The sequence below is a fragment of the Suillus discolor genome (genome assembly GCF_016758755.1).
Source record: "Suillus discolor strain FC423 chromosome Unknown F5147scaffold_45, whole genome shotgun sequence".
Classification (NCBI taxonomy): Eukaryota; Fungi; Basidiomycota; class Agaricomycetes; order Boletales; family Suillaceae; genus Suillus; species Suillus discolor.
The window spans coordinates 133,559-145,932 of record NW_024541292.1 but is presented as its reverse complement, the minus strand read 5'-3'; the positions used below and the strand labels follow the sequence as shown (position 1 = coordinate 145,932).

The 12,374-nt window shown below is 44.7% G+C and overlaps 3 protein-coding genes across 3 annotated transcripts; all 3 read left to right on the top strand.

Moving 5' to 3' along the window:
• Window positions 1–248: 248 nt before the first annotated feature.
• F5147DRAFT_580627 (uncharacterized protein) lies at window positions 249–5,304 on the top strand (the record flags this gene model as incomplete). Its single annotated transcript, XM_041431557.1, has 13 exons — window positions 249–417; window positions 605–972; window positions 1,020–1,238; window positions 1,296–1,475; window positions 1,534–1,730; window positions 1,788–1,998; window positions 2,053–2,219; window positions 2,271–2,367; window positions 2,433–2,615; window positions 2,670–2,916; window positions 2,986–3,230; window positions 3,283–3,528; window positions 5,098–5,304. 13 exons carry the CDS (start codon window positions 249–251, stop codon window positions 5,302–5,304), a joined length of 2,736 nt encoding a protein of 911 aa, XP_041290393.1.
• A 2,380-nt stretch (window positions 5,305–7,684) lies between these two features.
• On the top strand, window positions 7,685–9,544 carry F5147DRAFT_809483 (uncharacterized protein; the record flags this gene model as incomplete). The annotated part of the gene is made up of 5 exons (XM_041443418.1): window positions 7,685–8,053; window positions 8,117–8,250; window positions 8,756–8,882; window positions 8,939–9,073; window positions 9,139–9,544. Coding segments are annotated over 5 exons (1,171 nt in total), but the record flags the coding sequence as incomplete, so codon positions are not given.
• A 488-nt stretch (window positions 9,545–10,032) lies between these two features.
• F5147DRAFT_809478 (ribosomal protein S5 domain 2-type protein) lies at window positions 10,033–10,994 on the top strand (the record flags this gene model as incomplete). Its single annotated transcript, XM_041443417.1, has 4 exons — window positions 10,033–10,131; window positions 10,253–10,642; window positions 10,702–10,816; window positions 10,867–10,994. 4 exons carry the CDS (start codon window positions 10,033–10,035, stop codon window positions 10,992–10,994), a joined length of 732 nt encoding a protein of 243 aa, XP_041290391.1.
• Window positions 10,995–12,374: the final 1,380 nt, after the last annotated feature.

Sequence of the window (12,374 nt, the reverse complement as noted above, 5' to 3'; positions counted from 1 at the left end):
CAGGGTATCGAACAATGAGCCGTCAATGTACTGTGTGGCGATTATGTAGTAAGTCATTAGTATTATCATCTGACACATAATGACTTATTATGACGCAGTCCGTGGACACGTTTTTCATTAACGCATTGCACTCGCGTGTGAGTTTCATCCAACAACATCTTTTGTATTGTTCTCACTGTACTCTACCAGTACTCTACGTGTATACCATCCCGAACTCCTGCCAGCATTGCACAGCGCACCACTGCAGCATGTCTGCGTATTTGCAATATGTACCAGATGACAGACAGAAAGTCTGTGATACCTGTGGACGCAGTTTCAAGCCCAAAGGCTTCGATCATCACCAAAGAGCCTGCGAGCAACGAGCAAGAGAGTCAGAAGAAGATGGAGAGCTATGGGCTTCGATCCCGCCTGTACAAGGTCAGCGGATCAATACTAATATGATTCTGCTAATATAACTCTACTTTTTACAGTTGCTGTGCTGGCCCTGGCCGTACAAGGACAAGCCTGGAACGAGGACCATGGCTATGATCATGACAACGACTACGTCGGCCATTATAACGCCGACGTTGACATGCTATCGGGTGAGTTGCTATCAGTTGGTCAGTATACAGTGTGCTGAGATCTTGTTTAGATCGCTCTGAGCCCGAGAATGTCCCTGAACATACCAGTGTGGATGATATCCGCACTGAGTTTCATCCGCACGCGAGGATCACAATGCGCATTGAAGCATTCTCTGACTTCACACGACAACATCACTACGAGCCACCCTGCCCAGATCGCCACCCTTGGCTCCCATTCAGATGCCAACTTGACTTTGAGGTTGCGGGGTTGGTGCACGAGACCGTACTCACTCATGAACAAACGACGTGCCTCATCCAGTTGGTTCAGCATGGTAGGACCGAAGACTTCACTCTTAAAAATTACGCCGATGTTCGGAATACATGGGAAGCAGCGTCCCATCGCTTGACGCCGGTAAGTCTTATCTATGTTTGTTGTCACAAGTCATCTGATCAGTTCAGTTCGAAAAGGATACTATTACAGTACCACTTGATGGCAATGACATGGAATATACAGTTTATTTTCGCTCCCTTTGGGATTGGGGAGTAGATATTTTGCAACACCCTGACATTGGCCCTCATTGCATTTTTGATGCCCAGCAGCTATCGAAATTTGATGGAGACTCATTTATTAGGTTCATTGATGAGCCATGGACCGCAGATGCATTTTGGGAATGCCAGGTACGTATTTCCATGTCATACTATGACATACCATTGATGTGTAGGAAAATTATGTAGTCCCAGATCCCTCCAGAAGCAAAACTGTTGGCGTTCATCCTGTATGCTGACAAGTCGAAGCTATCATCATTTGGGCACGAGAAGGGATATCCTGTCATCGCTCGGCTAGCAAACCTTCCTGTCACCATCAGAAACAGAAATGGGGTGGGTGGGGGACGAGTGGTTGGATGGCTCCCACTGGTACGTTTCAAGGCCGTTCATCACAGATTTGCATCAAGAGCTAACCATCACTCCATAGGTCAAAGACGACCTGAAATACAAAGGTACCCAACAATTCGCTAACTTCAAAGTTGCTGTATGGCATGCTGCCTTCAAGAAAGTGCTTGCATCAATCATACCGCCTTCGAAACATGGCCACTGGGCGAATTGCTGGGACGATGTTGTGAGGCTCTTCTATACACTGGTGTTGATACTATCCGCGGACTACGAGGAGCAGTCAGGTTTCATTTGTTAAGTTTATTGATATGTTATCTAACTTTTTTGGTGGTCCAGGAGTGTAATGTCCCTCACTCGAGGCGTGATGAGCAACTTTCCATGCCCAATCTGTCTGATCCCCGAGGACAAATTGTCTTCTGTCATGCCCCATAACTATACTCTTCGCACATGCCAGGCAATGAATGACCTTTTGATCAAGGCAAGGGCAGAGCACCGCAAAGGACAGTGGGAGGCAATACTCAAGGGACAGTCAATTCGCGATGTTGATGTATGATAGTGTTTGATTTGATTAGATCTATTGCAATAACCATCTCACATTTAGAACACATTTCACAAGATGAATCGCAAGACTACTGATGTGCACCGTGCACTATGCTATGACCGCCTTCACATTGTCCTCCGAGGTCTCTTTGGGGACCACATGTGGCCAGAGCTACAAGTACTAATCGGTCTTTTGGGACGTGACTTCGCCGTAAAAGTTGACCAGAAGTAAACTTGTCAAGTTTCACAACATAATTTGTTCTCATTTCTCACTCGTAGTTTTGATGCACTGCCACGTTGGCGCAATATGAATCATTTTGATGCTGTCATGGCTATAACATTTACTGATGGCAGTAAATACGAAGACATTTTCAAGGTAAATGATCTTTTTATCGAAGTGCGAGTGTCTTCTACTCACAGGACTATGTACTACCGAACCAGCTAATAGTATTTGCAGCTCATGATATTCTTCCGAACACTGACGAATGTAAAATTGCTTACCTTCTCCTTCGATGTATCCATGCATACCTCGAGGTGGACCTGTATGCAGCATTGGAGGTACATACCACGAAAATGATAGCTGCAGGACGCAAAGCCCTTCAATCTTTCTTGGAACTAATGAATGTATGTCATATTAGACTTCTTGATGGCCCTTTCACTCTCAGATTGATTCGTTAGAAATACATCCGCAAGTCTGAAGCTTTATGGCCAGACAAAAACTGGTCATTCCTGAAGATCCATCTAGCTGCCCACTTATTCAACGACATCGAGGCTAAGGGAGCAACTCGCAACTACAACACAAAGCCAAATGAGAAGTGTCATGGTCCTCTAAAGGAGTCATATCAACAACAAACCAATTTCAAAAATGTAGCACCACAAGTTCATCGTCCTATTTTCAATATCATTGGTTCTAGTTTTAATCTAGGTTATTACATACAGATTTTACGTGCAGACCATTGGTCTCTCGTTTCTGAGTTCATCCGTGGTTGAGTAGACGAACTGGCTGCATATGATGCTCGGATGGATGAAGACGAGGTTGACAAGACTGGCCCGGATACTAACATCGCATCCAATTTCCATATCAGATTTGGATCGAGGCAACCGAAAAAGTCTCTTGAGGCAATCGACGAACGACATATTGACAACCCTTCCTTCAGGCAGTTTTGCACCAAGCTCAATGCATTTTTAAATGCTTTGCCCACTGTCTTGCAGCAGGTGAACATGTTACCTTCTGACGAAGTAAGTCTATCACATTGAATGTCGGTGCTTACACATGACTAATACTGAGCAGATAATAGAGTTTCGATTCCTCAAGGTTAACTATGAGTCACTAGTTGACTTCTGCCAGACCACAGACTATCTCCGTTGCAGCCTGAGATTCCACAATCTTCCCCAATATGACTGCATCATCGTTAACACCACGACTGGTGTGTTTTTTGCACGGCTCCTATTCCTCTTTACATGTAATGTCAATGACACATCCTATCCCATCGCCCTTGTACATTCATACGATGCTGACACGCACCAAACTTGTTTTGTGCATGGTCATGGCTACTTTTTAGCTTTGACGTTCTCTACCATACTTTATGAAATTACTGAGAATTTTCTATAACACATTATGATTTGATTTGAGTAATTTTCAGACATAACAAACCCATAATACTACATAATAATTCAATTAACACTGATCCAATCTAAAGATAAAGTTCCAAACATACCACAACACATTAGTCAGCATTCTCTCACAATCTTATGAGTGTTTTTTTTTTTACAAATTCTTCACATTTTTTCTGTATGTTCTGAAACATATTTACAGTAGCATTTCAACATTTCAACAGTTCATGTGTGATCAATGGCTTAGTCAGATGAAATGGATTAGTAAGATGAGATGGATTAGTCAGGAAACTGAAGGAAGAAAGTTGATAGATGGGAATATTTGAGAAGTGAACAAGTCATCATGAGACATTTCAACTATGACTCAGTATGAGTCATTATGAATCATTTTCTGTCTGAGTCACTATGAGTCATCTTTAATATGACTCAGTATGAGTCAGGATGAGTCATATTTCCTTAAATAGATAGTTACACAGCCACATTTAGAGTAGTATATAAGGGGCCCAGTTTCCCCTCTGAATAATGACAATCTCCCTTTTGAAATAAGCTTCCTTTGAGAGGACAGACATCCCCCTTTTAGAGAGAGGGAGGAGGATTTGAGTATCTTCCTGAATTTCTCACCCTACATTTGTGTGAACATCTGAGTGAATATTAGTTTATTCCCTCCATTCTTTTGTCATCATTTCCCACAACATACTGATCTTCTGAGGCCTACCTTGAGCCAATCCTTGAATTACACTAGCTGGTACACGGTTATCAGTCATCTAGTTGTAGTTTCGTCACATTCTCTTTACAAACACAGGATACCTTTTCTGTTGGGAGAATTTACGTATTTTTAACGATTAGGAGGACGACAAACAAGACTAGCACTTTATTCAACAATATTAAGAGCTTGGCTGCTTTAAGACTACATCAAGAGGGTGTACTCTGTTCTGATTCTGCGTCATACTCATCGTGAGTGCCTGAGCAGCAGAGAAGTTAGTTTCGAAGCCACATATTTTGGTTGATTCGATTGTGTTAGAGGCTTAGTTTGATCTCCTCTAATTTTTGAGAATAGGGAGTGTTTACAAGATATTACTCTGATTCATTGTGTACTGTGTGATTCATATCTTCATCTTCATATTGCACACCTTTGCAATCCTCTTTTAGTAGCATCATAGTACTGCATCAAGCCAGTTATCGATTTGGCTACACCATTTACGATCCTTATCTTCACCGTCCTAAGTACTGCATCAAGCCAGTTAATGGACTATCGACCTTCAAGTACCTAAGCACTACATCAAGCCAGTTAACGGTCACTGTCTCAACCCACCTAAAGTCATTAGAAGTTGTTTAGATTGACCCAGCTATTTACGCCTCCTCCCACGAACGACCACGTTATCAACTGTTGGTATTTGTCTGAACTGTTGACCATGGAGGATAGTGAGAACTGGTGATTTTATTGCCAATCACATCCTAGTAAGACAACGCACCAATTGGGAGGCGTCTCCAGAAGGACAAACACCTGAAATTTTGGCGTGTTAGATCGCAACCGAGAGAAACTGCTAGTGAGTTCATACTAGCAGAATCAATCATCCGAGGAGTCGCTCTTGCTCCCGATCCCACTATACCTGGTGATTTTCTCGTTATGGACACTGTAGACAGTGATATATTTCTGCGCATGAAGCAAATGCACCTCGCAGCCAGGCACTTAGACTAGTAACCATCATTGCGGCTTCATGCCAACTAACATTCCTTTGTTATGTTGTTCATCATAGTATAGGGACATGTACTCATACTTATTACTAGCCGCATCATGCAATGTCCGTTTTCTTTTCCTCCCTCTCTGGACCCTCTGAGTCTGTGGAGCATGTCAATGTCTAATAATGGCCTGGGACGCTCATTCTTCAGCCGTCAGATTCAGCTATTGCAACCTTTGTTCCTCCCTAACATTGACCACAGTGATGATCACGACAGCAACAATGAAGACAACAAAAACAGTACACCGGCAACGATGACGGCACTCGTCTCGACGTCTGTCCCACAGTACATAGGTTCTGTACAAAAATCCAGAACTAGAGCATGCGACCAGAGTGTCTCACCAATATCTTCAGGCTGTTGCGCAGCCCATTATCAAACTCCCCCAAAGGTCAGGGTGTCATCTGAGCATCTGTCACCAATGTTCATTGTTGACACCGTCTCCTCTTAGATAGCGATCATTGTTCCCAGCAGATGCCACACATGAAGTAGATGAATGGCTCAGGAGCAGGATCACAACGACAGCGATATCTTCTTACAATCTCCATTCAGATCACCACCCATAGTGCACTGTCTATACTCCATCTCACATCCTCAGAAACCAATCAAACCAATCGTGTTAGGCGACCATTTTCCTCTCTGGATCCTCTCCATCCACTGTACCTTCCCCTTTCTTTCATCACACATTCACTCAACCACTGCTTACGCCAGTCAAGGACTCCCATTGTACCATACTAGCTGCAAAGCAGCTCAATTTGCAGCCTGCACATCATGGTGCGTGGGCACCAAATGCAAATCGGCACAATCCGGTAGTGGCGACTTCTCTATGCCTTTGCATCCTGTCCCATCACCACGTGCAAAGCTATCTCTCCAGGAGGGCATATTATCAAGTGTCGGGCATGTTCGAGGCCCGTTTCCATTGAACTTCTTGCGTGTACACACCCTCACCAAACTCTTTGCCTTTGGCATTAAGCACGAGTTCAAGCTCTATTTACTCTGATAATGACATGGGTCTGTCCCAACCCGCGGAGTCCTCCAGGTATGTACTTTTATCAAGCGAGTTTCCCCCCCCCCAGTTTTCCACTTACTATTGTCGAATTACAGTGGTTTGCAAGCATTCATTGACGGCAAACAGACCAAGCAGACTACTCAAGTTCTGACGGCCATCAATGTCAGACAAACCCCTAACGGATGGGTCTGTCCCAACCCGCGGAGTCCTCCAGGTATGTACTTTTATCAAGCATGTTTCCCCCCCAGTTTTCCACTTACTACTGTCAAATTACAGCGGTTTGCAAGCATTCATCGACGGAAAACAGACCAAGCAGACTACTCAGGTTCTGACTGTCATCAATGTCCTCCAATTAATCATCCAGGCATGCAATTTGTGCGTTGCGCTTTTATCAGTAGTGCTCATTTTCTTTGCAGGAGATATCCAAACAATACACGCGCATTCTTTACCAAGGACACCAGCATACAGACCTTGGGTGGAGACTTAGAATTGTGGCATGGATACTTGTAAGCTTGGTATTATCTCTGTGGCGACCCAACAATGCGACAGATCCAACATCATTCACGCCACGCTGTATCCTCAATGGGGCCCTTATTATGTACTCTTCCTGCAAGCTTCCATTGTCTGGCAGGGACTCTCAAACCGTAAGAGTCAGGATGTTCGAGTCGGAACTACTGATCAATTTCTGTTTATCTTTGGTTTAGTTCAACGCTAACATGTCTAACAAACCCTGAGCGGACGGGTCTGCCCCAACACACTTAATGTCTCTTGACATCAACCGCACTCGCGCCGACAATACTGCTTTTGGCGGATGAGAGTAATATTGCAGCATCCTCGTTTCAAACCAACCGTAAGTATGAGTCCATTCTCACGATCCGAGTCTACAGCCACTCATTTGATGTCATCCAGAGGCTTATCAAGGTTCCGAATACATCATTAATCGCACAACCTGTCCTCCACACCCCAATACCATGCCCCATATGCACTGGTCCGACATGTTCCCACTGTCATCCAAACTGCATATAAATTGTAGCTGGTGTTGTGCTGTTGGTACAAGCACCACTTCGACGTTCAAGTGTCGCTGATTTCGTCTCCCCTTAGACTTGTTATCATGTCTCAATCTCGTTATGCTGATGAATCTTCATCATCTGATGAGAGGCCCGGACCTACGCATAGTGTTGTTTGAGGGTCAGCCTCTGATATTGTTCAACGTCAGGCTACCAGTGCGGCTGCCAGTGAACGAAGACTGCACCATTCTAGACACGAAGCAGAAGTAAGTATGAAAGTACATGATTCCCTTTCGTATCACTCACCAAAGCATTATCGATGTCTACAGGGGGTCAAGAATGCACAGCTTGAAAACCAGGCACTGAAGGAAAGACTCCGCATCGTGGAGGAACAGAATAAGATACTATCGGCCAATAAGGGTCGCCGCAAGAAGGACGATGCGGTTGCTGAAGACATTCTGGCCTTCGAAGCAGAACTCAAGGTCTGTGCAAAACGATACAGTCTCATGGTCAATATGTTCCCTCCGCCAGCAGCCCTGCTCAAAACAACACTTCCCGACCCTGCACTGTCATTCAATACAGCTGCTCGGTATGCTACTACAGGTTCGCAGGAGATTGCAGTTCTGGCAGAATTGTACGACATGCTCCCCCAGCACCTGTATCACCTGGTGCCGATGAATCAGTTTTCGAACGTGGTAATACATTTATTTTTCATTATCATGCAATGTCTTACTTAGTACCATTGACACTATCTACAGTTCTCCAAGGCAGTCTGTGCTGGTCGTGCCTCCGAGCTTAACAAGCTCAGGAGTGCCACTGGTCAGATTTTCGAGCTTCCTCAGTGTTACTTCGCCATCTCATATGCTCGCGACACAGAAACTGAGATTCGCCAGTGTCACGAGTTCCAAATACGAATCATTATACTTTTCTGAATTTGAAGTCCTTTAAGCACACAAGTATAGCGCCTGTACCTAAAGATAAACCTAAGAATGTATTTATAGTCGAGGAAGCGCCTACGGCATCTATTGTAGAATTACCAAACTCCCCTATATCAGAATCACGTGACTCATCAGAAGATGACATCATGCCATGCGACACTCTTGGAATGTTCCAGAGTCTTACTGCAGCTGCAGCACATGTTATGACATCATAATTATAGAATCATACGATACCTTTAATTATTCTCATTGGCTGGTTAGTTCATACTCAGTTTCGATCTCCGCTTCAATATATGTATATAGGTAGTGTCTTGTAGCCAGTAGTTCTTTAGTTCAAACCTCTTGTATCTCCAAGTGAGCAATCCAAGACATACCTGCTGCCTTATCCTTTGTTGTGATCTTTCTGTGTTTGAGTCCTAGTCTCTGCCCTGCGTTAATTTGTTTAAGGGGTTGTGACAGCCAGCTACTTGGCACCACTGGCAAAGCCGGCGAGTCATATCCGACTCTGCCACCTATGTTGTTTCCAGGGAATATTGTCAACTGCAGTTGTAAAACACTGTTTGGTAACTGGCAACTTATTGCTAAGGTGCGTCGTCATTCACTTCATTCACATTTGACATCTAATCTACACTGTATCGATAGACACTGAGCTGCTGCCTTAAGGGCAGGACATCACTCTCCAATGAGAGTAGACGACAGGGCGGTGCTCCACCCAACGCAGTTAAGTGGGGCGTCATGGCAGTAACACCTGGGGCTGTGGCTTGGGCTATTGTCGCAGTAAGTCTAGGCCTTTATTCATTGTGCTCATCTTGGCTGATTCAATCTCTGTACACTTCTAATAGAACATATTTCTATTATCACCCGACCAGGAATTTTCCCAAGAAGGCAAAGGGAAGACCTCCAGAATCAACTATGGCATGATCTTTATGTTCTTTAAAGAACTGCTGATCTGCGACTGGGAGAAGCCTTGCCTGAAGACAATCATCAAGCATATCAATACCTTCATTTTCGAGCGCACTTCTTGCCCCTCTCATGATCTTAACAGTAGGGATTCTGCTGATGATCTTCAAGAAGAAATGTGTCTCGCTCGACTTGGATTAGCAGCAGACACAGAAGATGATCTGTCTCTGTCTGACAATGAAAATGCTAGTATTGACGTCCTCGCTAAAGCTACAGGCAATATAGCGCTACGTGATTCCAATGAGGCTCCTACTCCTTTGTCAACTACCACTATGACATCAACCCTCACTGCCAGTGTAGCAACCAACTCTTCGCTGATCACCAGTCTTCAAGTTCAGCATGGACCTGGACCAGATGAGATTGTTGGAGAGGTCACAGTAGTCGAAGAGGTTGTCAAGACGAAGTCTAAGGCTGGTCGGTCCAAGAAGTCAAAGGTGTTACAGGACGGAGGCGCTGAGGCCCCAAAACGATGTGGCCGTTCGAAGAAATGTTAATACTAATACATATCCCAACTTTTCTCCTGATTATTGATACAGCTACAGTTACTCACAATTTATCTCTCTTCAAGTAGTCACTTAGATTCAGCGGTCCTGATGTCAAGTGTCTGCTCTTAAAATTTTGATGATAGCTAGTACCAATACAATGAATCAAATAAGTATACCAAGTTCACCATGAACTTCACAATCTCTGTGCAGTGATTATGTCAGCATTGCAACACGCATCACTGGTGTTTTGGTTTCTCTTTTGAACTTAGTCCACATCTCCCTTAAACTATAATGTCTACAATGACGCTGCAGATTTGCCCAAGCTTGTCGAAGGTCTCGAGCATCTGTTGGAGTCTGACCTCTGTGTCTAGGCTTGGATTGCTTATACTGGTGAGCACATTGTCACTGGTGCTGGTGAGCTGCACTTTAATTGGAAATTTGCTTGAAGGTAAACAGCTATAAAAATTTATCTACTTGCTGGTCCATCTCATTAGTCTGACCCTTATTGTAGGATCTCCAAGAAGACCACGCTGGTGTTCTTCTCAAGGTATCTGACCCTGTCATCGACGGCTACCATGCGACTGTCAAGGCTGAGTCCACAATCATGACCTTGTCCAAGTCGCAGAATAAACACAGCCATCTCTACACCAAAGCAATGCCTCTCAATGAGGAACTCACCAAGGAAATCGAGGCTGGTACCGTCAACTCCCGTGACGATGTCATCGATGCAAGGAAGATCTGGTGTTTCGGTCCCGATACCACTGGCCCCAACTTGCTCATTGATGTTACCAATGGTGTGCAGTACCTTAATGAAATCAAGGACTCTGCCTTCCAGTGGGCAACCAAGGAAGGTGTCTGTGCTGAGGAGAACATGTGTGGTATCCATTTCAATGTCCTTGATGTCACTTTAAGTTCACTTCATGCCTACTTGTATTACATCTTCTTATGCAAAGTTGACAGCTGCACGCTGATGCTATCCATCATGGCGGTGGACAAATCATTCCTACGTGCCATCGTGTCTGCTACGCTGCATGTTTGCTTGCTACCCCTGGTCTCCAGGAGCCAGTGTATCTCGGTACGCTTGCCTCATAATTTTACAGGGTGCTGATACCATTCATAGTCGAGCAAGAATGCCCATGTTCACCATCAAGGCGTACCTCCCCGTCATGGAGTCCTTTGGCTTCAACAGTGATCTCCGCTCACAGACAGCTGGTCAAGCCTTCCCCCAGAGTGACATTGTGTTTGACCACTAGGAGATCATGAATGGATGTGCGTAATTGTGTGACGTATGAAGACTGTTAATACTAATGAAATCCATCAGCTCCTCTTGAAGCAAGATCGAAAAGTTTGTCAGGGGCATTCGTACGCGCAAGGGTCTCCGCAGGACTTGCGAGTGCCAGTATAATGAATTCGTGCAACTGTTAGATGTTTCGAAATTGATCATAATGTACAACTATATATCCATTATAATGTGCTGTAGGGATTCATTTCTGGCTGGGCTTGCAGAGACTGTTTTTACCTTAGTGTTATGTTTGCACTTTTGTAGCTTACATAATGAAGTTATCTTTTCACCAGTTACCAGTATGAGTCTGTCTGAGTCTTGAGCAGTTTTTATGACATTTCCTCTCCTCTGAGCCTTGAGCCTGGTCCAGAAACCCTTTAGGGTCGAATAGCAGCTAGGTTCTGCAAGACCCAACATTGTTCAGACTCACCATCTGAATTGTTGTACCTTCAACGTTGAAGGTTCAACGATACAGCGAGGCACAAACAATGCTCCTGACTGTATCTATAAATGTTGTAAGGTCGCGTGTTGCCTAGTCTGCTATACTTGAGACGACAAGTGCATTTGACCCTAAAGGGGAAGCAAGTGCAGCAAGGATCTAGTAGTAGGCGCCAAAGGCGCTACTGGTTGGCGAATGCGAAGCGCGGGAAAGCGCAGGTGTGCGCGAGGTGCGAGAATGCGCGAAGCGCGGGAATGCATGCGCGTGTATGCAGAAACAAGAGAGAGTAAGAGTGAGTTTGCTTAAGTGATGATAAGACACCAGACAAGAGGTGAGAGATGCAAGCTGAGAGATGTTATATGCGAGGTGCCAAGGAATAGATTTCAACTATGCTCTGCTGGGTAGTAAATGGGTATTGTTGTGGTTCAGTCTTCCGTTGTTTGTGGTGGGTGAGTAAGTTCCTAATAGTATGTACTGCTGGTGCTTAAGTATGGCGCCTAAGCGCTGTCATGCGGAGCCGAAGCGCTACCGAGTAAGGTATGTAAAGGTATATGTAAGTAAGGGTCCATGATAAAAATAAAGATGGAACGATAAGCAAATGTGAGAAATGGAAATATACGCACTAGGGAACTTGGTGGACAGTGGATGGATGCTTCTGGATGGCTGGCGCTATAGGGCGCTCAAGCGCGGGAAAGTGCGCGCGCATATACATTGTGAAGCGCGGGAAAGGCACGCGCACGAGTTGCGCGTTGCGTGGGAAAGCTGCGCCTCGTATAGGAATAGCTGTGGATAGCATACAGAGTGATACTACAAGTTCATGCAGCATACTCCTTGGTGAAAACTGCAATATTGCACAAGGAGAGGCATGAGTCTCTACAGCGCAATAAAATTTATGTTGTAATTGGCAGAATA